The sequence below is a fragment of the Equus caballus genome, chromosome 3 (genome assembly GCF_041296265.1).
Source record: "Equus caballus isolate H_3958 breed thoroughbred chromosome 3, TB-T2T, whole genome shotgun sequence".
NCBI classification, from domain to species: Eukaryota; Metazoa; Chordata; class Mammalia; order Perissodactyla; family Equidae; genus Equus; species Equus caballus.
The window spans coordinates 63,920,799-63,947,996 of record NC_091686.1 but is presented as its reverse complement, the minus strand read 5'-3'; the positions used below and the strand labels follow the sequence as shown (position 1 = coordinate 63,947,996).

The window sequence follows — 27,198 nt, the reverse complement described above, 5'->3', positions numbered from 1 at the left end:
AATTTCCTAGATACAGCCCAGTAGTCCAATATTCTGTTTAAGTATTAAGTAGAACAATGCTGAATTAAATGGTTTTTAAGCCATTTCAGCTTGATAAATGCCATGTAGGCTTGATTGTGACCCTTTCTTGCTGTAACTCTCTTAATTACCCTCTTCCATGAGCATAATCCTCTTCTCTGTGTTCAGAGCTCCCTATTAGTAATAATCAGATCACATTGCCCTTAGGAAGCATTCAAGAGTGAAAAAGGTTGTAGGAACTAGAAGCCCACTTAATACAAATCTACTTACATCTATCTATCCCAGTGAAGTGAATTATGAGGCTCTTACTTCATTGCCACCCTGGCTTCTATGTACTCCCTCATCACTTTAGAATGTTCTAGTTAAACTTTAGGCTTTTTGTGAACTGGAACTGGACCAAATGTAAATTGCTTTTGTGGTATGTGCATAAAGGACCTAAGTTCAACCACTTGCAGACTCATCACTGTTTTTGGGTGTAAGTTTAGACGAGTTGATTAATACTTGGGACATTTAGCTGCTTTGCAGGTTTGAAAGTAAATTTGATGAGATGGTTTTAATGAAGTAGCTTGAGTATCATTTGAAAGAGAATCTAACTTAATCCAACACACTACCAACTCTAAATTATTTAGCATAGGGTAAGAAAGCTTTAATACAGATTATCTCAATCCCCAAATAATTTATGGAGATTCCATTGAGATTCCAGTTCTTAATACCTATTAAATTTTCCCTTCAAGATTCTTGGTTAAAGTATTGACTTCAGTATAAAGGAAATCACAAGTAAAGATTATTTTCTGGTTTTTAAACCTGAATCTTCACATATTTCAAGGGTCATCTCTTTGTTATATTATAATAAAAGCAGTGGTGAGGTACCACACAAAAGCTCTCACCTCACTGGTGTGAACCCCACAAAGTACTGATACATCTTCCTGTCTATTCATGGGCTGATCACAAAGGCACCTTGTGTTCAAGATATCCGGTGCTGAACTCTTCATCTTCCCTCCAACCTACTCAACCCATCAGTGGCATCGCTTTCCCACCTACCACCCACCCTAGTAGGTGATTCTGATTCCTCCCTCTCTCTCACCCTTCACAGCCACATTTGTCACGTTCTGTTGCTTCCACTTCCTTAGTGACTCTTGTATCTGTTTCTTTCCAATCTTATCTCTGTTGCTTACCTCTTAGTTCAGGTCTCTACCTATCATCTCAATTTTGCAGTAGTCTCATAATTGGTCAAAGTATCCACATAAATGTTAACTACTATTGTTACCATTTTTATAGAATAAAGCCCAGACTGTTTAACAGGACTTTGAAGCCTCATAGGCTCTCTGTATTCTGATCACGTGCGTTCTATGTTCTAAATCAGTTTATGCCATTCACCTACTGAAAATCTCACAGTGGCTCCCAGTTGCTAATGGGGGCTGATCTTTATCTTTGAATCCCCCACCCTGAAGGGTCTATCACAGTAGATAGCACCTAGCAGGTGCTTACTGACTATTTACTGAATTGAAATTAGTGCAATTAGTCAATATCCTGTGATTTCTGTTAATCTGTATAGCATGGCAATGATTTTTTTTCCTGAAAAATAGGTTTGTTTCATTAGGATTTGTTAGGAAAATTCTGCTTAGCTTTTCTATTATAAAGCAGAATAGTTAGGAAATTTATATTTAAATATTTTCTAGCCTTCTACTCTTCACATTTTCATTATGGAAATCTCCTTTCAGAATATTTTGCAACTGTAGTCACATTCATAAACAGTCCACATCCTGGAAAAGCATGCTTATTAGTAGTATCTTATGAGCAGAAGTTGAACCAGGGAGAGATGGGTAATGGAATTTGTGACTTAGATACAAATGAAAAATAATACAAGAAAGAAACTAGAGTGAGTTGGTTCTCCACATGATTATATAAAGAAGAGTACTGATGTTTTTCTCTTATTTCAGTATTTTATCACCATCTGAGATACTATGCTCATTTTTAACTTGAATTTAGTGCATGTAAATATTAGAATAAGTATTTCCTTTGAGTAAGAAAACAAATTTCTCTAGAGTAATCAAAATGTGCTATCAATTGCCCAGTATGTCTTGTGTACTAAAATCTGCATATCCTCCTACACATTTTAAAAACACAGTCTCTCTGTCTCTCACACACACACGCACACGCACATGCACGGTCTTCTCTCCCTCTTACTGTCTGAGTGGATAGGCAGGCTTCTTTCAGATTTACTGTTAGATGCGTTTTCATGAGAACATGGCTCTGCTTTCAGCACTTCATCCACTCTTCTCTGTGGTCTTCACTTGAAATTTTAATTGTTTCTGTAACACCTCTGTATTTGCATTCTCACTTTAAGAAGATAGTAGCTTCCGGTGAAGAATGAGCAATGGAAGCAGATTGGTGTTACTGGTGATGTTGTTTAGATTTAGATTTCCTTGCTTCAATTCGAATAAAGTTTAGAGAGTAAAGGAGGAGGAAACATGATCAGGTGCTCAGCAGGGTACATATGGGTCTGTGAACACAAAATAATCAGGATCAGTAACAGAGTTTCAGGAGCAAGAAGACGAGCTTCAGATTCAAATCCAGCTCCTTTACTTACCATTTGTGTGACCCTGAGCAAGTTATTGAACTTCTCTGAGCCTAAAGAACTTTGTCTTTAAAATGGAGATGATAATAACATCTTCAGGAGGATTAAATAACATAACGATGACCAACATTCTTTTTAATAACCTATGAAGTATCTACTATTATTCTCACTTTACCAATGAGGGAAAGAGGCTTGTAAAGCCTAAGTAAGCTCATGCAGCTGGACGTGGTGGAGCTGAGTTTGAACCACCACGTGAACTGCTTTATGCAGTACCTGCCATATGCGTTCCAGTGTTAGGTATTATGATTTTTATTGTACGTAATTCTCCCAAGAATAGCTTTTTGTGAATTTTTTCTAACTTTCTGTTGTGTTTACAGCAAAAACTGATTGAAGAGCATTTTCTGTTAGATGGAAAGTTTGGGGTAGAAATGAATCCATTCAGTGCCCAGAATTTGAGTATTTGAAGTATTCACCACTGTTTGGGTCTCCTTATGTAATTTTAGTAGATATGAGTCAGTAACTTCATACATGAATTGCCCTTGAATGACTTTTCATTCTTTTAGCTCAAAGACTGGGAATTCTGTCTAACGGCAGACTTGATGATATCAACTGAATTCTGTATTAACATCCTTTCCTTCACCTTAGATAAAAATTAAAAAGTACCTCATTTTTTTTCTGTTAAAAAAAAAGTGGTAGGAAAAGAAACGAGAGCTCTGACTTACTTTTCACAGGGATCCTCACTAACTATGTGGCTTTCCTAGGGGAAGTGGTCCTTCTGGTTAACATGCCTGCAGACAGCCCCGCAGACGAAGGTCAGCACCTGCCTGATGGGAGGACCGCAGCCCCCACCAGCACCTTCACCCAGCAAGACATTGATGAAGGCATCGTGTGGTACCGGCACTCCGGAGTCCCAGCCCAGAGCGACTCCTTCCGCTTTCAGGTTCCGTCTACTTCCTGGCTTTTCTGATGTCTAGATAGTCTGATGGAGGTCCATCACCCTTACTGATAAGCAACTCAGTTAATTTTCTGTGATTGCCTGGAAATCACATTTGGGGGAAGAAAAAAATGTAATTAATAGCATTGTGAGAGTTTTTTAATCTGTCAGTTCAGTCTTATGGATATCCACAAGCAGAGTCATTCCACAGCAAAAAGATTTATGAGAGATAATGGCTAAAATGTTTTCAAAATATTCAAATGCTATATAGAGAAAAACATTTTCTTTTCTCAAAAGTTCTCAAAAAATTCTTTTTTCTCAAAAAGTTAAAAATAGAAATACCCTATGACCCAGCCATCCCATTACTGGGTATCTATCCTAAGAACCTGAAATCAGAAATCCCAAGAGTCCCTTGCACCCCTATGTTCATCGCAGCATTATTTACAGTAGCCAAGACGTGGAACCAACCTACATGCCCAGAAACTGATGATTGGATAAAGAAGATATGGTATATATATACACAATGGAATACTACTCAGCCACAAAAAAAGACAAAATTGGCCCATTCGCAGCAACGTGGATAGACCTCGAGGGTATTATGTTAAGCGAAATAAGCCAGTCAGAGAAAGATGAACTCTATATGACTCCACTCATAGGTGGAAGTTAACATATTGACAAGGACATCTGATAGGTGGTTACCAGGGAAAAGAGGGGGTGGGGGGAGGGCACAAAGGGGGAAGAGGTGTACCCACAACATGACTAACAATAATGTACAACTGAAATCTCACAAGGTTGTAATCTATCATAACATTAATAAAAAAAATATATGTATATTTTTGCAGCATTTACCGTCTTATGGTAAGATCATAGGCTTTGCAGCCAAACCCAGTAGGTTCATATTTCAGTTCTGCCACATATTAGGTACACAACTTTGGGCAAATTACTTGAGCAAAATCCTTGTGTTTCAGTTTCCTCATCTGTAAAGTAGAATTATTGTGAGGATTTAGTGAGTTAAGACGTATAAAGTATTTAGAATACTGCCTATCACAGTAAGCACTGTGTAAGAATTTGTTCCTACCATTTACAAAGGTTGGTCAAATGCCAGTGCAATAGACTAAATGTTTATGTCTCCCCCCAAATTCATATGTTGAAATGCTACCCCACCCCCATGTGATGGTACAGAGATGAGGCCTTTGGTTGGTGTTTAGGATTAGAGGAGGTCATGAGGGCCGTGCCCTCGTGAATGGCATTAGTACACTTAGAAGAGTCGTGAGAGAGGTTGCTGCCTCTCTCTGCTCCCTGCCATGGGGACACAATGAGAAGTCGACAATCTACAAGCCAGAAGAGGGTCCTCACCAGAACCCAACTATGCTAGCGCCCTGCTCTCAGACTTCTAGCCTCCAGAACTGTGAGAAATAAATTTCTGTCATTTATAAGCTACCCAGTTTATGGTATTTTTGTTATAAGAGCCCAGCCAGCTAAGACAACCAAACCATAAGGAGGCTCTCACTAAATTAAAGAACAAGAAATTATACCGGGGACATTCTCCGGCTGTTATGAAATATAATTAGAAATTAATAGTAAAAGGGTAGAGAAAAAATTCAAACCGTTTGGAATTTTTTAAATAGTCTCCTAAGTAATTACTAGTTCTAAAAGGAAATCAAACCGGCAAACTATTAAGAAATATTGATGAGAAGGAAATAACTTATCAAAACTTAAATGATGTGGAGAAAATAGTACTCAGAAGAAAATGAATGGCCTTATGCTTTTATTATTGAGCAGAAAAGCATGAAAATAAATGGACTAAATATTTAACTCAAGAAACTAAAGAACCACTAAAACCTAAGGAAAGCAAAAAGAAGGAATTAGTAGAGAAACGCAGAAGAATTGATAAATTATACAATGCTAGAACTGATAAATGAGTACAGAACCTGATTCTTTGGAAAGACCAATAAAATTAGATAAAGCTCTGTCAAGGAAAATTTGGAAATAAAGAATTGAACAGAAATTCAAAAGAATGAGGAAGGATGAATGAGAAAGAGCATTTAAGCATAGATACAGAAAAGAATGTGGGACAGTGTCAGAGACAATATAAAGCAGCCCTCCTGGTGATCAGTCCCTCTCAGTCTAAGGGTTTTCTTTGTCTAGGAATACAGTTGGGGATTAACTACTACAATCTCTCACCTTGTTAAAATCATCGTCCACTTTGCTTCCGCTGCCTGGTGTGCACATCTTCATTGCCTGACTAATTTGTACTGTGTAAAAGCTGTGCTTTTCCAGAGAGCAGGTTGAAATGAGCTTGGAAACCATTAAAAAGAGATTATACCGAGCACAATGAATGGCCAAGAAGTGAGCAAACATTTGTGCCCTTCGCCCCAGTTAACTTTTCATTTTTAGCACCTGGGGACTCAGCAGTCCTCAAAGAATGAGTCAGGATGGAGGCAAAGACCTCAATCAAAAGAAGTCACCCCAGCAAACTAGAATCCTCAGATCTGCCTTTGCCGTCCTAGGCGTCTGGATGAAGAATGTTATCGATAGGAAGAGTTTCCCTGGAAAGGGCCTCTCAGCACCTGCTCAAAATGATATTTGATTGCTTTTGCAAGTTGGTTACTAAGTGGGTAATTATAAAATAGCAAAAGTTACTGATTTTCTTTTTAACTAACTTGCTAGAGTTTAAGACATCCAATTAAACATTATTACTTAGAAAGTGGTTCCCTTTGGAGAGTCGTAACACATTTTACTCAAAATGTGTTTAGTACTCCTACTTGAAATCTCCTTCAAAACCTATGGGATATTCTTTAGAATATCCTCAATAGTGACAGCATGTCATCCTTTGGAAGTGGATTTTAAAATATAACCAAGTAGCCAAAAGTCATTCGGAATCATGTCTGGTCAGAAGAATAGTAATTATTTTCAGTTAAAACAGGGAATAATTATGAAGTAACAAGCTCATTTTTCTTACATGATCTGTGAACTCCCTCTGAAGGCATTCCAAAAAGTGCATTTTGAACACTGACAGCACTTTATTACAAGTATGAAACAACTCTCTGAGATTATGTTCCCCTGACTGTAAAAGTTTTGGTGTGTTTGTTTTTAAAGTCTCCTTGTTTTATAGCCTTAACTCATATTTTGACTTGAAATGACACAGACACTATAGCTATGTGCTAAAATAAATGGTTAGCAATTTTTCCCATTCATCATTTTGGTGTCCTTAAAGGATTTTAGACTAAAAAAGATGCTGTTCTTATGATTCTTTTCTTTCTTCCCTTCTTTTTTTTCTTTAAAGCAGAAAATGCAATACGAGTTGCATAGATTTAATTCTATTTTCATGTTGATGTGCTGTCATGAGCCGTCAATGCATCCCACCTGTTACTTTTGCATGTAAGCCTTGGGATTTATGTAATACGAGTGCTGTTAGAAAATAGAGCATGTCACAGTGAGAAAAACAGCGTGCACTTTCATGTCACTTTTGGCATTGGAAGGAGCCCTAGTTTTGGTGTATTCAGATCACGTTGACACAGCCTCAGGGGATGTGGTTGGAAAAAGACCAACATATTTTACACTAGTATCCTTACTAAGGAAGCTAGAATTGATGCCCTTGCTTGGTAATATGCCCACATTTCATTACCTGCACAGGGTTCCATTCCTTTTCTTCAAGAAAAAGGAGAACATATTTTCCTCTTTCTTACTTTCCTAAAGCTTCCAAATTGAGTCACATTGGTCAATAGAAAGATCATGAACTTGCTGACCTGGTTAAGTACTGACCTTTATTGGCTTTGTGACTTTGTCACATTGCTTAACTTTTTTGACTTTCAGTTTCCTCATCTGTAAAAAAGGAGATAATAATATCTGCTTAGTGGGTGTTAAATAAAATAACTTTTGAAAAGCAGCTAGTACAATGCTGAGCCCATGACAGAGGTTCAGTGAATTATAGTTGTTGTTATTAATATTATTTATAGTGACACCATAAGATGTCTCCTTGAAAACATTTGGATGTTCTGAAACTCAAACTGCAGGCATATAGTGGCTCAGGATACTGAGAAGACAGTTTTTCTGTTGAAGTAACTGTAGAAGACTAGAGAAAGAGCTGCTATTCCCGCCTTTTTCTCAGGATTTACAAAACCCTGCCCCCTCTCACATGGAGCTGATGCCACTGCACATGACACACAGGCCTTTGCAGTTCTTGTAACAAGCCTAAGTCGGAGCAGACAACAGGGAGGAGATTTTAAGGGAGCCGCTCAGGAGCACTGAGGGAGGAGAGAAGCTGTATAGGAAAGCCTTCATTTTTTAGCATTTTTGAAGCAGGAAAAAGTTGATTTGGGGACTACTACCCTAATTGTTAGCGTTATTAATCTTGTCTTGCAATGATAAGGCTGAGATTTGTCATTTGTAGTCAAGGTGTAGATATCTGTGCTGGGTAAAGATTAAAGACATGGAATAAAAATCTCGTCTTTAACATGTGTTAATATATGCTCATAATGCTTGAGACATTATGTAGCTATCAAAAATTTTTTTTAAATATGTTTAATGATACAGCAAAATGTCATATTATTATGTTAAGTAAAAATGTAGAATACACGTTGTATATAAAGTTTGACCTTTTGGCATGGAAAAAAGATTAAGCTGAAATGCATCAATATGTTAATAAGTATAATTAACAGGTAGTGAAATTCTATATAATTTTGTATTTATTTGTACTTTCATGCATTTTCAGAATTGCCTAAAATGATTGTGTATCTTTTTTGAAGATAGTAAAAAATTAATATTAAAATATGAGGAGCAGAATGAAAATTATAATGCAGGAGTGTATAGAATTCAGTCAGACGGTTTGGCAGGGGGATAAACACGTACAAACATGCTTTGCCCAGCAGAGGAGAGGCTCACCAGTATGACGTTTCTTTTCAGGTGTCCAGTGCCACAGATGCCCACACTCAGCTGGAGAGCCGCGTGTTCAACATCGCAATCTTACCACAGATGCCTGACGCACCTAAGCTCTCTCTGGGAGCATCTCTCCACATGACCGTGAGTTGGGTGGGAGAGCTCGTGGTTTCCGCTTGGAGGAGGCATGCTGATGGGATTTGGCAGACTGTCCTGTTTTTGTACCTGGTCAATGCCTGGCCCAGAACGCAGACAATACAGACAATACCAGCCTTGTAAACACATTTCTCATTGACTTGAAAAAGAGACTTAAACTTTCCAGAGTGAAAGGAAAGTTAAGTGGAATCCATCTCGACCTGCCGTCTGTTGCTCCTGTTCCTTTTATAGCATTCCAGACAGTCACAGGGCCTCTCCTTGAGTAGTTAGAAAGAATTTCAGGCTGATGTCCATTTACTCAATACCATTTGGGTATAATTGTTCAGCCAGTTATAGCTCCACCTAGCTGGAGAAATTGTTATGCCATGTTTTAGAAGGCCTATTAGAAGTTTCCTTTCTATTATAAAAGTTTCCTGGAGAAGGTGATATCTGTGCTGAGTCCAGAGAGATAAGTAGCAATTATCCAAGTGAAAGTTCTCGGGGGGCGTATTGGAAGGAATGGAGAGGTCATGGCACAGGGCACTACCAGACGTCCAAACAGCACATGCAAAGACCCAGAGGTGAGAGAGAATGTGATTGCTGGGAAAACTGCAAGAGCTCAATAACACTAGAGAAATTAGGAAGGCAGAGGACACATGGTGAAGATATGGAGGTCAGTGAGCTAGATTGCAAGAGGTCTTGCATGGTGTGTGGGAAAGGATGTGGGCACATGGAAAGGTTTGAAGTGAGGTGACAGTTAAATTGGTACAGGCATGAAGCTTAGTTCGAACAATTAACAACTCCACTGTAACCCTATATCTAGGGGTATGTAATGCCAAAACCCCTCTTCTAGACAGAGCCACAAGCATACAAGACCTTGTAAATTAATCATTATGGATCCACGTTTTAGCTAGCGCCCACATAATTACACTCCAACGTAGTGTATCAGCCTTGAGCCACAACAAAGAGAGCAGCTATAGTTTTAGAAATTATGGGTCTGGGGCATGACAGAGACATAAAGGGGGAAACAGAAAGTTTTTAATGAATAGCTGGTATAGGCATTTCCACCATAAACCGTAATTTAAAGAAATCATAATTCAGCAGCACCATAAAGTCTATAATTCATCATTCTGACTGGAGGGACTTGGATCAGAATTTTTTCTAAAGTGTAAAGAAAAATGTGCATACATGTTTCTTGCCAAATGCTAATGCAGTGTTATTTTGGGTTTTAGAGGGAAAAAATGGGCCAGGAGCCATGAAGATGGCAGTGCTCCTCCCCTGTTGCTGTGGATCTCTAGGGACCTTTGAAGTTACTTAACCTTTAGGGTCTCGGGTTGCATGTTTGCAAATTAGGTCTGTCCTGTGTAACTTACGGTCAAAAAGGTTAATTTACCATGAAGTGTGGTTGGCCTACTCTTTTATTCCTTAAAATATACACTGTTTATATTTCCTTTGACGTTAATTACGGCCATTACTATAGGACACAATTGTAATCTGACAAAAACACATTCTCAATTCAGTGATTCAGACTCACCTAAGCACACAAGTTTTGCACGTATTTGGTAAATACATTATGAATACATATGCTAAATACATATATGGCATCCACCTCTCCATTCATTCAGTCATTCAATCATAAATACTTCTGAGCCCCTAATTTATGCCAAGTGCCGTGGAAGACATTGGAGATTCAATGACCATAAATCATAGTCTCTATTCTCAAAGAATTTAGAGACAAGCAAATAAATGAGCAATGACAATACAATGATAAATGCCATGACAGAGCCATGATATGGCAGCAATAAGAGGATATCTAGTCCAGTGGGGCGTTGGGGAGGGTCATGGAAGGCTTCCTCTAGGAGGTGCACAGAGCTGGTTGAAGGGTAAATTATCTCTAGAGCAGGGTCTCACACTTCAGCCTGCGTTAGGGTCACCTATAGGGTTTGTTAAATCACAGATTGCTGAAGCCCACCCCAGAGTTTCTCATTCAGTAGGTCTGGGGTAGGGCTGAGAATTTGCGTCTCTGGCAAGTTTCAGGTGATACTGTTGCTGATGCTCTGCTCACCACAATTGAAGAACCACTTATCTAGACTAGAAATAAGGGGAAATTTATTCCAGGTAGATGAGCAGCAAGTGAAAAAAATATGTAGACACTGGAAAACATGACATGTTTGAGGAAGTATGGAGAGTTCCACTGGCTACAGCATAAATCCCTAGGTGAAGAAAAACAAGAAATGAGAGTGGGATCATGAAGGACATTAAAGATAGGATGAAGTTTCCATTTTAAATTCTGTTGGGACAAGTAGGATGTTGAAGGATTTCTAGCAGAGAAGTGACATGATCAGATTTTCAGTTAGGAAGATCATTCTGGCTGCAGGGTAGAAAACACCTTGGACAGGGGCCAGACAGGGAGCAAGGAGGCCAAGAAATAATCTGTTGCAGTCATCTAGAACAGGAGAGGTTAGTGGCACGAACCCCATGCAATGGCAATAAGAATCAAGAAGTAGTGAGATCTCAAAGAGATGCTTGCACAGCCAGTAGCCAAGAGGTAGAAGCAGCCTAAATGTCCTTCAGTGGATAGATGGATAAAGAAAATGTGATGTGTACAACAGTGGAATATTATTCAACCTTAAAAAAGGAGGAAATCCTGTCATGTGCTACAATATGAATGAACCTTAAAGACATTATCCTAAGTGAAATAAGTCAGTCACAAAAAGACGAATACTAATGACTCCACTTATGTGAGCTATCTAAATTAGTCAAACTTTTAGAACAGAAAGTAGAATGGTGGTTGCCACTGTGGGGGACAGTGGGGATAGAGATAGGGAGAGAGAAAAGGGGAATTGTTTATAAAAGGTGTGCTCATTTAGGACAGGTAAGAAGATCAGTAGATATTCTGGGTGGAAGATAAACCTTTGAGAATTGTTAATGGCAGGTAGTGGTTAAATCCTCAAGCATAACTGAGATTCCACAGGAAAATTGTATAGACTGAAAAGCAGCTTCATTGAATACCTGCCTAAAGGGAAATTTGTTCTGTGGCCTTTCTGTAACTCTGTTATTCATCAAATATAAGCTCCTTGCATACTTATGTATATAAAAGATGTATACATGTATGTATAATATTATAAGATATATATAAACATGTGTGATGTATACATTTAGAATATGTATCAAATTTGGGCAAGGAGGTCTGAAAACATGCATATTTACCTATCAATAACATAGCATACGTAGTGTACTATTCTGCTAATAAATTAATGGATTCCCATCAACTCACAGTTTTCCAAGTAATCCATCCACTCTTTGACTTAGAAGATCTTTAGGGGCAAAATCTTTGATTAATTAATCATGGTATCTTCCTCAGCAACTAGCACAATGCCTGATATAAAGCAGTATCTCTTAATGTGAAAGATAGAATATTTATTATTTCCATTTTCAGATGGTTGCAGTGCTCAGGGTTGCGTTGCCCATGGTCACCAGTTGAGGGAAAGGCCTTGAATAAGCCTTTCTTTCCTGGTTTCTTTTGTTTCCAGAATGATTGCTGTAGCAAAAGTTCTCTTAAAACCACTCCTGTTGGGACTGGCAGCAATCCAGTTAAAGCAGCTGATTTCTTTTGTGATACAGACTCACATCTGGACGTGCTGTATTTGTTTATGGCTGCAGGCTTCAGTGTCCATGTTTTTTCTTGAGACCTTTCAGAAACTAGTAGAATTATTATCTGCATCTCTGGAAATGTTTCTTTATCCTTGGAATTTCTGTTGTGCTTTATCTGAGCTTTTCACACTACTTAGCATTTTCTACATTACAGCTATTTATGATTTTCCCCTACTAAAAACTGAAATTCCTTGAGAAAAGGGTCTATATCTGATTCATCTTGCATCTCCCACAGCTCTTTGCTTGGTACCTTGCACATAGTAGGTTCTTACTAAATATTTCCTACATGAATATATGAACAAATTAATTTTGTTGTCCTAACTAAACTATTTGAGAACCTGATTTCTGGTAGGACCGCCATTTTACTTATTTGATCTTCTGCTCATTTTTTATGGGAGTCGAATTTCTCAGGCCCACCACGGGCTTTACTGCTTTGGTAGAATGACAGTCAGCTTGTGAAAGTGATCTTTCTTTTAATGGAGGGTGAAATGATAATGTTGTTTATAAATCCTGACCTGGAAGTTTAAAGGTTTAAGACAACACACTTTGCTAAGGCGTAAGGGTTAAAATATTTGCCCCTCTAATTCTTTAAGTGACGCTGAAATACAATGAAAAATATTCTAAAAAATTACTGATGGAGTTGTTTTAAGAAATATTTTTATTCTTTTATTTCATAGCTTAATATTTTCATAATATTTTTCATTCACTTAAATTTTTATCAAGTACTTCCATGTGCCCTGTGTTTGGTGCTTGGGATCCGTCCATGAATGAACAAAAATCCATGTTATCGTGGAGTTTGGTTTCTCTTGGGGAGAAATAGACAATAAGTAATACACAAAATAAAGAAGTAACTCATATATTGCAAGTTAGTGAGAGTATTGTGGTAAAACAAAAAGTAGATCAAGGCCAAGGGGACTGGAAATGTAGTGGTGGGAGCAGGAGAAATCTAGATTGCAGTTTTAAATAAGGTGGTCAGGGTGGGCTTTATTAAGACAATGACATTTAAAGAAAGATTTGCAGGAGGCGAGAGAGATAACCACGCAGATAGCTGAGGAAAGAGCATTCCAGGCTTAGAGAACAGAGGCACTGATTTGGAAGCATGCTAAGATGCTCAGGGGACAGCAAGGAAGCCACTTTGGCTGAAGCGAGTGAGTGAGGGCGAGAGTAATTGACATGAATTCACTGGGGTGCTAAGCCGGTGGTAGGGGCGGGGGCTGATCATGTGGCCCGCGTAGGCCATTGTAGAGACTTAGCTTTTATTCTGAGTAAAATGGAGAGCTATTGCTGGGTGTCGACCAGAGGTCTCCTGTCCTCTTTAAAGGGATCGCCCTGGCTGCTGTGCTGAAATAGACTGTAGGGAGGGCAAGAGAGCAGCTGGGAGACCATCCTGGAAATCCAGGGGAGAGATTGTGGCTCCCAGCAGGTGGTAGCAATGGCAATGGGGAGAGGCATTGGAGTCTGGATATATTCAGAGGTAATATGGGGATTATGAAAGCCATAATTCTGTAATCTTCTTTTCTTGACAGTTATTTTAATAAAAAAGTGTCTTCTGTAATGATTTCTGTGAAATTTAATCTCTCATTTCTTACTATGTTTAATTGATAAATATTGAGTGTTTCAAATAGCCAGTATTAAAATTGATTATACTTTGATCTATCTCAACCTCAGTATTGCTGTCTTCAGAGAATCAAGTCCTTACTTTTTCTACCAAGAGTCTATTTCTATTAGTAGAGAAATAGTATCCATAAATCCCATAATAAAATATCTATTATCTTAGCTGGAACATATTTCCCTTTGCCATAGTCCTGTGTCCATGGTAATTCTCTCTTCTTATCGCTTTATTGTTAGGGGCATGTAGATTTTCAAAAATATCCCATAATACTCAGCAAATTTTCAATTTATTCTGATGCTTTTGAGATTAAAAGGTGGCAAAGAGTACGGGACAGTGTACTGAGCCTGCACTTTTTTGTCCGTGTGTCTGTGCCCACATGTGTACACGTTTATAGACGGGTACACACAGTTGTGGGCTGTAAACACCATAGGTAGGGCATATATTTTTAATTTGTTGTCCTTACTTGTTTTATTTTAGGGTGAGAGACCAGCTGCTATTTGCAATTCTGGTATTCCTTGCTCATTACATTCCAGACCTGAGCAGTGGCCTGAAATATGAGTCTTTACTATAGGGGGGTTGTTGTAACCTGCAAATGCTGCCTCTCCCAGGACGAGCGTGCCTTGGGGACAATTACAAAGCAACTACAACCTTCAATCTTTTCATGGTTAAAAGGAAGAACACCACACCCTCCTCTATGAGAATTACTGAGCCCTACTTAATCCTTTCCTAAATGGGGAAAAGCCTTCTGAAAGAAGCAGAGCTTCAGACAGCAGGAGAGCGTGTCAAACTCCAACCCTTCGGGGATCAGTTAGGAAGAGCCTGCAACAAACTGCGTGTTTTTGTTTTGTTTTATTAACAGCATGTGTGCCCCAGGCTAGGGGCCCTTGCTCCTACTACTTTTCCCTTTTCTCCTCTCCACTCTATGTTTTTGCTGCTGTCCCCAACTTACTGTTATGCCTCATTATGATATTCTGAATCTCTCCTTTTTCTTTTGAGTGTTGTCACTGTTAGTGGGTTATGGATGTACACAGGTAAGTGCGTAGTAAAAACTAGATACACATTGGCCTTCTGATTAATTTCGCTTGACTCATTCATTGGATCTTGAAAGCTAGAAGAGAAAATCAGTATCTAGTTATTTTGAATAGTACAGTGGAGACAAAGAGAAATACTATTTTTATGTGTTTCAATAAACAAATGTTTTTTAAACTTCTGAATTCAAATGGTAACTTCTTTTAGTGTTTGAGGTGAGTTCATCTTTAGCCCTTTGAAATCATCAAAGTTAAAAGAAAAGAAAGAAAGAGTCATAGTTCTGGTTAGCAAGCTGTAGGGGAGGCGGGGCGGGGTTAAGGAGAAGTTCTTACCAGATACAACCTTAGCCCAGCAAGTTAGAGGAGCAGAGATGTAGCGATCCAGCTACAAAGAGAAGAATAGCAGCTGTGGTGGCTCACTTTCATATGTGTTCCATGTTGAGAAAAGGGAGCATACTGGGACTCCCACAGCTTGCACCAACATAAACCTGGGGGCAGAGGGCAGGGGAGAGAGAGTTGGGTGCAAGAAGACCTGAAAAAGTCTCTGTAACCCTGTGAGCATCCTAAGGCTGGGACAGATCTGCAGTGTAACAGAGCAGAGTTCTTTTGAACTCTCAGAGAAAATTTTGCTATGTGTGACTAATTTAAAAACCCAGAGTGAGTTTTTTTGTTTTTTAAATAAGGTTTGTTTTTGCCTCTGGCTTTTGTTTTCATCACACCATGTTTTCCTTCTTCCTTCTTAAACTTTGTTTAGGCTCGGGAAGATGGCCTGACTGTGATTCAGCCTCATTCCCTGTCCTTTGTAAACTCCGAGAGGCCAAGTGGAAAGATTATATACAATATCACTCTCCCTCTGCATCCAAGCCAAGGTAAGATGTGCAGGAAATGATCTTCTGAGTGATGCTATTGTCTTCTAGTTTGTTGTTGACCAGTCTTAAAAGCTCTGGTGTTTTGTCTGCTTCTACTTGTTGAGGATTTAAGGAGCAACAAATATTCGTACCCTTTGTTCCTGTCTTTTGCATTTAGAACTAATTGCCAGAGAGACACTGTGGTTGGACAGATGGAGATGATGAATGTGTCAGCTTTGGTGCTGACAGAACTGTCCTGGAGGACATCGAGTGTATGTAACTTCAATCACTGGATTAAGCCCCCCGTCCCATGCACAGGCAGAACTGGACAGATGCAGGCACTGTCTATAGGGACAGAACCTGCCCTGGTGAGGTTGACAGGGGAGCAGACCAGTATGAGTACGTGCTAAGGACAAGGAGCTCTGCCAGAGAGCCCACAGGGGGATGAGCCATACGTACTCAGTTCCTTTCCCGATTAGATAAGTCATTCCTCCTCCATAGGGGAATATGGAAACGTGGAACTACAGTTGGAGGAGAGGTGGGCCCCTGGCGTCAGTCCCCAGCCTTCAGATCTCTTAATTTTGGCCTTACGAGTAAGTTTATTCCCAGAGAGGTGTGGCTGTTCCTCACGGAAAGGAGATCAGCTTCTACTAAGACAATTCTGCTCCCACATCTGAGGCTGCTCTCCCAAGCCCAACCACTGCCCTAGATGTAACCCTCTCGCATTATCAAATCCCCTGGAAGAAACAGAAGTCTAAAAATTAAATTCCATTGCCCTTTTTTTTTTCTAATTTTTTTTATTAAGGTTATGAAAGTTAACACCCTTGTGAAATTACAATTGTACATCATTATTAGTCATGTTGTAGGTACACCACTTCACCCCTAGTGCCCTCCCCCCACCCCCCTTTCCCCTGGCAACCACCGATCAGTTCTCTTTGTCCATATGTTAACTACCACCTATGAGTGGAGTCATACAGAGTTCGTCTTTCTCTGTCTGGCTTATTTCACTCAACATAATACCCTCAAGGTCTATCCATGTTGTTGTGAATGGGACGACTTTGTCCTTTTTTATGGCTGCGTAGTATTCCATTGTATATATATACCACATCTTCTTTATCCACTCATCAGTTGCTGGGCACTTAGGTTGGTTCCATGACTTGGCTATTGTGAATAATGCTGCGATGAACATAGGGGTGCATGGGACTTCTGGAATTGCTGATTTCAGGTTCTTGGGATAGATACCCAGTAGTGGGATGGCTGAGTCATAAGGTATTTCTATTCTTAACTTTTTGAGGAATCTCCATACTGTTTTCCATAGTGGCTGCACCAGTTTTCATTCCCACCAACAGTGTACAAGGGTTCCCTTTTCTCCATAGCCTCTCCAACATTTGTCACTCTTGGTTTTGGATATTTTTGCCATTCTAACAGGTGTAAGGTTATATCTTAGTGTAGTTTTGATGATTTGCATTTCCCTGATGATTAGTGATGATGAGCATCTTTTCATGTGTCTATTGGCCATCCGTATATCTTCTTTGGAGAAATATCTGTTCATATCCCCTGCCCATTTTGTAATTGGGTTGTTTGATTTTTTATTGTTGAGTTGTGTGAGTTCTTTGTATATTATGGAGATTAACCCTTTGTCGGATAAATAACTTGTGAATATTTTTTCCCAATTAGTGGGCTGTTTTTTTGTTTCAATCCTGTTTTCCCTTGCCTTGAAGAAGCTCTTTAGTCTAATGAAGTCCCATTTGTCTATTCTTTCTATTGTTTCCCTCATGTGAGGGGTTATGGTGTCCAAAAAGATTCTTTTGAAGCTGATGTCAAAGAGTGTGCTGCCGATATTCTCTTCTAGAAGACTTATTGTTTCAGGCCTAATCTTTAGGTCTTTGATCTTTTAGTAAATGGTGAAAAAGAATGGTTGATTTGCATTCTTTTACATGTGGCTGTCCAGTTTTCCCAGCACCATTTGTTGAAGAGACTTTCTTTCTTCCATTGTAGGCCCTCAGCTCCTTTGTCAAAGATTAGCTGTCCATAGATGTGTGGTTTTATTTCTAGGCTTTCAATTCTGTTCCATTGATCTGTGCATCTGTTTTTGTACCAGTACCATGCTGTTTTGATTACTGTAGCTTTGTAGTATGTTTTGAAGTCAGGGATTGTGATGCCTCCAGCTTTGTTCTTTCTCAGGATTGCTTTGGCAATTCAGGGTCTTTTGCTGCCCCATATGAATTTTAGGATTCTTTGTTCAATTTCTGTAAAGAATGACATTGGAATTCTGATTGGGATAGCGTTGAATCTGTAGATTGCTTTAGGTAGTATGGACATTTTAACTATGTTTATTCTTCCAATCCATGTGCATGGAATGTCTTTCCATCTCTTTATGTCGTCATCGATTTCTTTCAAGAAGGTCTTGTAGTTTTCATTGTATGGATCTTTCACTTCCTTGGTTAAATTTATCCCAAGGTATTTTATTCTTTTTGTTGCGATCGTGAATGGGATTGAGTTCTTGAGATCTTTTTCTGTTAGTTCATTGTTAGCATGTAGAAATGCTACTGATTTATGTATATTGATTATATACCCTGCAACTTTGCTGTAGTTGTTGATTGTTTCTAATAGTTTTTCTATGGATTCTTTGGGGTTTTCTATATATAAGATCATGTTGTCTGCGAACAGCAAGAATTTTACTTCTTCGTTGCCTATTTGGATTCCTTTTATTTCTTTTTCCTGCCGAATGGCTCTGGCCAAAACCTCCAGTACTATGTTGAATAAGAGTGGTGAAAGTGGGCACCCTTGTCTTGTTCCTGTCCTCCGAGGGATGGGTTTCAGTTTTTGTCCATTGAGTATGATGTTGGCTGTGGGTCTGTCATATATGGCCTTTATTATGTTGAGGTACTTTCCTTCTATACCTATTTTATTGAGGGTTTTTATCATAAATGGATGTTGGATCTTGTCGAATGCTGTCTCTGCATCTATTGAGATGATCATGTGGTTTTTGTTTTTCGTTTTGTTAATGTAGTGAATCATGTTGATTGACTTGCAGATGTTGAACCATCCATGTGTCCCTAGTATAAATCCCACTTGATCATGGTGTATAATCTTTTTCATGTGTTGCTGTATTTGGTTTGCCAAAATTTTGTTGAGGATTTTTGCATCTATGTTCATCAGTGATATTGGCCCATAGTTTTCCTTCTTTGTGTTGTCCTTGTCAGGTTTGGGGATCAGGGTGACGTTAGCGTCATAGAATGTATCAGGGAGTGCTCCATCTTCCTCTATTTTCTGGAATAGTTTGAGAAGCATAGGTATTAAATCTTCTTTGAATGTTTGGTAGAATTCTCCAGAGAAGCCGTCTGGTCCTGGACTCTTATTTTTGGGGAGGTTTTTGATTACTGTTTCTATTTCTTTACTTGTGATTGGTCTATTCAGATTCTCTATTTCTTCCTGATTCAGTTTGGGTAGGTTGAGGAGTCTAGGAATTTGTCCATTTCTTCCAGGTTGTTCAATTTGTTGGCATATAGTTTTTCATAGTATTCTCTTATGATCCTTTGTGTTTCTTTGGTATCTGTTGTGATTTCTCCTCTCTCCTTTCTAATTTTATTTATTTGAGACTTCTCTCTCTTTTTTTTTTTAGTGAGTCTGGCTAAGGCTTTGTCGATTTTGTTAATTTTTTCAAAGAACCAACTCTTTGTTTCATTGATCCTTTCTACTGTCTTTTTTGTTTCAATATCATTTATTTCTGCTCTAATTTTTATTATTTCCCTCCTTCTACTGACTTTCAGCTTTGTTTGTTCTTCTTTTTCTAGTTCCGTTAGGTGTCGTTTGAGGTTGTTTAGGTAAGATTTTTCTTGCTTATTGAGGTGAGCCTGTATTGCAATGAATTTTCCTCTTAGGACTGCCTTTGCTGCATCCCACTTAATTTGGTACGGTGTGTTTTCATTTTCATTTGTCTCCAGATAATATTTGATTTCTTCTTAATTTCTTCAATAATCCATTGTTTGTTCAGTAGCATGTTGTTTAGTCTCCACATTTTTGGCCCTTTCCCAGCTTTATTCTTGTAGTTGATTTCTAGTTTCATAGCATTATGATCAGAAAAGATGCTTGATATTATTTCAACCCTGTTGAACTTATTGATGCTTGCTTTGTTTCCCAAGATATGGTCTATCCTTGAGAATGTTCCATGCGCGCTTGAGAAGAATGTGTAACCTACTGTTTTTGGATGAAGTGTCCTATATATATCTATTAGGTCCATCTGATCTAATTTTTCATTTAATTCTATAATTTCCCTGTTGATTTTCTGTCTGGATGATCTGTCCATTGGTGTTAATGGGGTGTTGAGGTCCCCTACTATTATTGTATTGCTGTTGATGTCTCCTTTTAGTTTTGTTAATAGTTTCTTTACGAATTTTGGTGCTCCTGTGTTAGGTGCGTATATATTTATAAGTGTTATGTCATCTTGGTGGCGCATCCCTTTTATCATTATATACCACCCCTCTTTGTCTTTCTTTATCTGTTTTGCTTTGAAGTCTACTTTGTCTGATATAAGTATGGCAACACCTGCTTTCTTTTGTTCATTATTGGCTTGGAATATTGTCTTCCATCCCTTCACTTTGAGTCTGTGTTTGTCTTTGGGGCTGAGGTGTGTTTCCTGGAGGCAGCATATTGTTGGATCTTGTTCTTTGATCCATCCTGCCGCTCTGTGCCTTTTGATTGGAGAGTTCAATCCATTCACGTTTAGAGTGATTATTGAAACATGGGGGCCTACTGTTGCCATTTTATCACTTGTTTTCCGGTTCTTTTGCATTTTGTCCTGATGGAGAGCTATTACTTTGTGTTATTGTCCTTCTGCTTATCTCCTTTGTTCTGGATTTTGTAGCCCCTTTCCTTTTTTTGATTTTTCAGGAATGAGGTTCTTCCTGAGCATTTCTTGAAGAGGAGGTTTTGTGGTGATGAACTCCCTTAACTTTTGTTTATCTGGGAAAGTTTTTATTTCTCCATTGTATTTGAAGGATATTTTCACTGGGTAGAGTATTCTTGGCTGCAGGTTTTTGTCCTTCAGAGTTTTGAATATTTCATTCCAATCTCTTCTAGCCTGTAAGGTCTCTCCTGAGAAATCTGCTGATAGCCTTATGGGGTTTCCTTTGTAAGTTATTTTCTTCTGCCTGGCTGCCCTTAGTATTTTCTCTTTGTCGTTGACTTTTGCTAGTTTCACTACTATATGCCTTGGCATTGGTCTTCTTGCGTTAATAAAGTTTGGAGATCTATTGGTTTCTGTCACATGAAGTTCCATCTCTCTTCCCAAGTTTGGAAAGTTCTCAGCTATTATTTCTTTGAACAGGCCTTCTGCCCCCTTCTCCTTCTCTTCTCCCTCTGGTATACCTATAACCCTTATGTTGCATCTCCTAATTGAGTCGGATAATTCTCGGAGAGTTTCTTCATTTCTTTTTAGTCTTAGTTCTCTCTCCTCCTCTGTCTGCAGCATTTCTGTATTCCTATCCTCCAAATTGCTAATTCTGTCCTCCATATTATCGACCCTACTGTTCAGAGAGTCCAGATTTTTCTTAATCTCCTCCATTGTGTTCTTCATCTTCAGTATTTCTAATTGGTTCTTCTTCATAGTGTCAAGCTCTTTTGTGACATAGGTCCTGAACTCATTGAGTTGTCTAGCTGAATTCTCTTTTAAATCATTGAGTTTTTTAATAATGGCAGTTTTGAAATCATCATCATTTAGGTTATAGATTTCATTGTCTTTGGGATTGTTTTCTGGGTGCTTATCATTTTCCTTCTGTTCTGGAGATTTATTTTTTCGTACTGCTTGATGGCGTGGATTTGTGCCTCCACATAGAGATAGAGTTTAGTCGCTGCTTCCACTTGTTGCAACTGGTGTGGGGGGGGGGGGGGGTGCAGCTGTTTAGACTGCACCAACCAGGAACCCTGTCAGCTGTTACTGACTGGACCTGAACCCCTCCTCGTAGTCACAGTGGTCCTGTGGGCTCCCTCGTCGGTTGTGGGGGCAATCACAAGGGGGCCACAGGCTGCTGGTGCGTACTGTTGCAGCCCACTTAGACACGCTCCCTCCTTGTGGTCTGCAGCGTTGTTGTGGGCTTTCCCAGCAGCCAGTAGCAGGATCACCTATAATAGCCGCTTTGTCCCTAACAGAGCCCACAAGATCACACTTGTCCACTATAGGTCCCAGCAGAGCTATGGGTATCTTCTGCAGTCTGTTGTTAGCTCACCTAGCTGTGCTACTTTTGCCCCAGGGCCTTCCCGCCTTGAGATTGCCAGTCAGGACCTCTCCACTAGTGCTGTGCAGAGGCTTTCGCTGAGACTGCTGTAGGAACCTGGAGTTCCCCCAGGGCTACGTAGCCATTTCATCAGAGCTCCACTCTGCCCCACTCCACTCTCACAGGATCTCTGGGAGCCCTTTGCCTCGTCTGGGACACGGCCAGAGTCCGTGGGCCTGGCGGTGGCTTGTATGCTGTTGCCTTGTGGGGAATTCTGCTCTAGGGAGCTTCCTAGTGTTCCGAATGCTGGGCGGGGCCTCCCTGCCAATGGCGAGCAGAGGCCCTCCCTGCTGGGCGGGTGCAGGACCCTGCAGCATCCCCCCAGGCCACAGAGCCTGGTGTTGGAGCTCCACCCAGTCCCCAAGCACGTCCATGGGAAGTCCGGGCACCCCCTGCACCAACCCATGCGCCGGAGACCGTGGGCCCAGCAGCAGCTTGCGGTCTGGCGCTGTGCCGGGGAATCCACCCGCTTGGAGCTTCCTTTTGTGCTGTATTCTGGGCAGGGCCTCCCTGCTAATGGCGAGCAGAGGCTTTCCCTGCCAAGGAGGTGCAGGACCCCGGAGCCTCCCCCCAGGCCGCAGAGCTGGGTGCTGGACCTCCAACCGTGTCCCCAAGTACGTCCACGGGAAGTCCGGGCACCCCTTGCACCAACCCGTGCGCCAGAGACCGTGAGCCCGGCAGCAGCTTGCAGTCTGGTGCCGTGCCAGGGAATCCGCCCACTGGGAGCTTTCCCTTCTTCTGGATTCTGGACGGGGCCTCCCTGCTGATGGCGAGCAGAGGCTTTCCCTGCTGGGGAGGTGCGTGACCCCAGAGCCTCCCCCCGGGCCGCAGGGCCGGGCGCTGGAGCTCCAACCATGTCCCCAAGCATGTCTATGGGAAGTCCGGGCGCCCCCTGCACCAACCCGTGCACCGGAGACCGTGAGCCCAGCAGCAGCTTGCGGTCTGGTGCCGTGCCGGGGAATCCGCCCATTACCCTTTTGATAAAATCCAAAGAAATTAAATGTCTAAGTCATCCATCCTTTTTTTAGTTTCCTAAGTCATCGCTAGAGTTGTTCTCCCTACATTGCCAGGGAGGAGATGAAGTTCTTTCAGACCGGCAGCCTGGGCCTTCTTCTGGAGAATGGCCATAGGTCTCTCAGCCCCTCAGAACTTGAATTAGTTCAACACCAAGCCTCACATGTGTCCTCCTTTTAAAGAGTTAATAGGACATGAAAAATTATCACAGTTCCATACCTGCAAAATTTAGAAACAACAGGCAAATCTGCAACCCCTAAAGCATTTATCACAAGCACAGTAATAATTGCAAATCCAGTTCTTAGAATAGTCAAAATCCATGGCACTGTTGCCAAGATCATCAAGAGACTAAGGAGTTTCTGAAGAAAAGAGGGTAGATTGAGAAAAATCTCTTTACAGCCTCACCAGAAGACCAGTCTGTGCCATTTTCCCAGCGACGTTGACCTTTGAACTTAAACTCAATTGAGAGGATCTCATAATTATGATTTAGTGTCTATGACTTCTGGAGGATTACCTAGTCTAAGCTACGTTAGGGGCAGTAGTTTGCATCTTACTGTTGTTTATAGTCACTGAATCCTAGTGAAGAGTCTATTCGGGTTTCAGATTTGCACTTTTCTTAAATAACTGGAGAATAGTAGACCAAGAACAACCTGAGAGCAGTTGTTCCTGAAGGGTAAGAGACTCTCACAAGTAGGAAAGGCATCTTTATGGCTCTGGTCATCAGCCGTCAGAATTACTGTTCATGCTCATGCCAAGTCTCTTCTTCCCCAGGCATCATCGAACACAAGGACCAGCCTCACTCTCCCATCCGGTATTTCACGCAGGAAGATATTAACCAGGGCAAAATCATGTACCGTCCTCCTACTGCAGCCCCCCACCTCCAGGAGATCATGGCCTTCTCCTTTGCTGGTAATGCTCTCTTCTTTATTTTGAGGCACTCAACCTGCTCTCTGTAGATCTTCATGGCCGGCTCTCCCTAGCTCTTCCTGTAATCCTTCTGGACAGTTTGGTAGCACTGCTGTATAGCTATTCAAAATAGCTTGAGACTTGTGGGTCAGTATGTAGTTTGGGCTCAGGTCATCATTTTTCCATTTATTCATGCATGCAGGCATGCTTTCTGTATATATTCATTTTCTGCTTCCTATTTGGCAATCGCTGAGTGAGATCTTGAAGATGTAGTAGTGAACAAGAAGAGGCATGAATCCTGTTCTTGGTGAGTTTTGGGATCTAGATGTAGAGGCAGAATTTGATAAATAATCCCAGTAGTGAATGTTTAATTGCAGACTGAGATAAGAGCTCAGAAAAGAAAAAAGAATGTTCAGTGGTGGAATGGAATCTAATAAGACTGACCTAGACTGAGGGTTCAGTGGAGGGTGCCCCAGAGAGAGATTCACAGTGGAGGGATGGGTAGAAGCTAACCAGGCTAAGTGTGCATATTGGGATAATCAGGAGAACATTCCTGAAGGAAAGGCACATGCCCCATGTGAGGCCCTGGGGAGGGAGAGAATGTGGCGTACTGGGGATTGAAGAAAAGTCAGTGTGTCTGGAATGTGGAGGGCGGAGCAGAGCAAGGATGAGCCTGGAGGGAGAGAAAGAGGCCAGACTGTAGAGGCCCTATAAACCTGTAGGGATTTAGATTTTTATCCCAAGAACAGTTAAGAACCTGGTGGAGGTTTTAAGATATGGGAAGAGGGCTTTTCATAAGAAATTCTTTGACTGCAGTTATGTGAATGGATTTGGGGAGGAGGCCAGAGTGGATGGATGGATGGGTGAGGGGAATCCAGTGAGGAGGATCCTGCAGTACCTCAGGGAAGGTTCCATGTAGGAATGGAGAATGCAGCTGACCTTTTGGGATTAAAACCAGGATTTGACAGAAGGCATGTTTTTAAAGGAGGAGAAGACTGAGCCAAAGAAAAACTGTTTCTAATTCAAGCCAGTGTGTGCCCTTCCACTCAGCCAAGATAGCCTCCATCCTTGCCATTTCTTATTTCTCCCCCTGGTCCGGTAATCAAAGCTGCTGACTGGAAAGCAGGAGTTTTGAATTCCTACCCTAAATATTTCTGTGCCTTGGAATGACTAAAAATCTTGAAGCCTATTTCTTTCTGATCTTTAAGATGTATGTACCATATAACACGATTAATATAGAGTATTAGTTTTATATAGTAGCTTTATTCATACAGAACAGCTGGTGATTTCTTATGGTGAGTTGAACATCGGTGAAATAATTTTAGAGTTACATTTTAAATGATGGCAAACATTTAAAGTAATATTTGCCATTATTTATATAAATGCAATTGTCTAGAAAATGATTAACTCAATTAGACTGAAATTCTCTAAGGGTGAGGGCAGGCCTCTTCTTTAAGGAGTATCCCCAGTGTTTAGTAACTGGGTAACGAATAGACAATGAAAATGTTCATGGTTCTCCAATCCCTACTTACAAGAAATTTGGGACATCTTGGGATTAGAGAGAAAGAAAACATGTCAGCCATGGTTGAAGTTATTTCTGTATCCGCTATACTTGCCTGAGTTCTTAGAGCTTTTTTAGAGAGAGAACAGAGTCCTGTCCTGTATAATCTATGGGATAAATGCCGCAAGATAAATCTCTCACATCGTTACAGTGTGTAAATCAATGTCCCAGGCATCACTCAATTCTACAATGGAATTGACCCACCAGAGAGCCTGTCAGTGATATACAACATCACCCACATTCACTGATTTGTAGGATTTTATATACTGATAAAATGAGATCTGAATGAATGTATCATAAATCATTCTAACTGCTGTGATATAAAATTATTCCACTGTGTGGTTCTTTTTCTTACTTAAAATTAGTGCTGGCACTATTAAATTCAGCATAATATTAGCATACGAACTGGTGATCTTTCCTTAAACCATAATAATTTAGATTAAAACATCGTTTACTTTTCTAACCTCTGCCCCATATTTTGTACCTTCCCCATCTATTTCTGACCTAAAAATGTTTAACATACTGATTTTCTGGTTTTTTAATATACTGATTTCTGTCTTCTGTTCTTTCAGGTCTCCCAGAATCAGTGAAATTCCACTTCACAGGTGAAGATTTTAATCTCAATTTTATTAGAAAATGGAAATTTTCCTTTCCTTATTAGTCCTTTCTTTTTGTTCCCTTCATCATTACTTTTAGCTATTTTCTAAGAACTACTTAACAGTTACATAAGACAAGTTTCTTCCAAAATAATCACATGGCTAGTTAAATAGTAATAGCTTAACTTTGTAGTCAAAGGAAAAAATAATCCACCAAGGATCCTAAAGATCAGTGTGGTTTAAAGCCCCATTTCAACTTGTCCTAATATCTGTTAAAAAGAGGTAATAGTGGTTAAGATCTTAGACTCTGGATCCAGACTACCTGGGGTTCAGTATGCTCTGGGAAAGTTTCTTAATCTCTTTGTGCCTTGTCTATCAATGCGGATAATAAATAATAATTACATATAGTCATACTTACAATACAATATACTTAACAATGGGCATACATTCTGAAAAATGCATCATTAGGCTATTTCGTTGTTGTGCAAACATCATAGAATGCACTTACACAAACCTAAATGGTATAGCCTACTACACACCTAGGCTATATGGTACTAATCTTATGGGACCACTGTCGTAATGCGGTCTGTTGTTGACCAAAATGTTGTTATGTGGCACATGACTGTATATGTAAAGCTCCCAGGGCAATGATTGGCACATAATCATCCCAACGTGATACTTAGCTAATGAATAGTGGTTGTATATAGTCCTGAATAGAGCCTTTCATTGAATGCCTTACTACTGGAGGGAAAAGTGTTAGGACCCAGAGAGTGAGTTGTGCAAGTTGTGTGTAGAAGACCTCAGCATCCCAGCTTTAGTTCATAGTGCCCTAGAAGCGGAGTGCCAGTAAGTAAAAGCAGAGTCAGACGTACTGTCTATGCTGGGCAAAAAAGGGGTAAGCTTTCTTGTTACGTCTAGAGTGAGTGTGGTTGACCATGAATGGCATGTTTAAATAGCTGTTTAGTTGGGATTGACTGTTCCATTAAATCAATCATCCGGATGTCCTGTTATATTTCATGTAGGGATAACTCCTGGTGGGAAAGAAAGTCACCTCCCTCAAACTCCCAGGCCTTCCTTTCTTCTTTGAGGGTTAAAAATCACACTTGAATCAACAGTAAATTTTAGTGTTGTGTCATTGTTTTTTAAAACATTTTTTATTGA

At 40.1% G+C, this 27,198-nt stretch overlaps 1 protein-coding gene across 5 annotated transcripts in view; it reads left to right on the top strand.

Annotated features, from left to right (window-relative positions):
* FRAS1 (Fraser extracellular matrix complex subunit 1) overlaps positions 1-27,198 on the top strand; it is a 419,338-nt gene that overhangs the window by 285,257 nt on the left and 106,883 nt on the right. For all 5 annotated transcript variants that reach the window (XR_011437076.1, XM_023637884.2, XM_023637883.2 and 2 more), the window contains 5 exons: positions 3,358-3,536; positions 8,436-8,552; positions 15,592-15,706; positions 23,746-23,883; positions 26,014-26,046. Coding sequence is in view for 4 of the 5 variants with exons in the window: in XM_023637884.2 (XP_023493652.2) it covers positions 3,358-3,536; positions 8,436-8,552; positions 15,592-15,706; positions 23,746-23,883; positions 26,014-26,046 (582 nt within the window). In the remaining variant the exon portion in view is untranslated. The remainder of the gene's footprint in view (positions 1-3,357; positions 3,537-8,435; positions 8,553-15,591; positions 15,707-23,745; positions 23,884-26,013; positions 26,047-27,198) is intronic.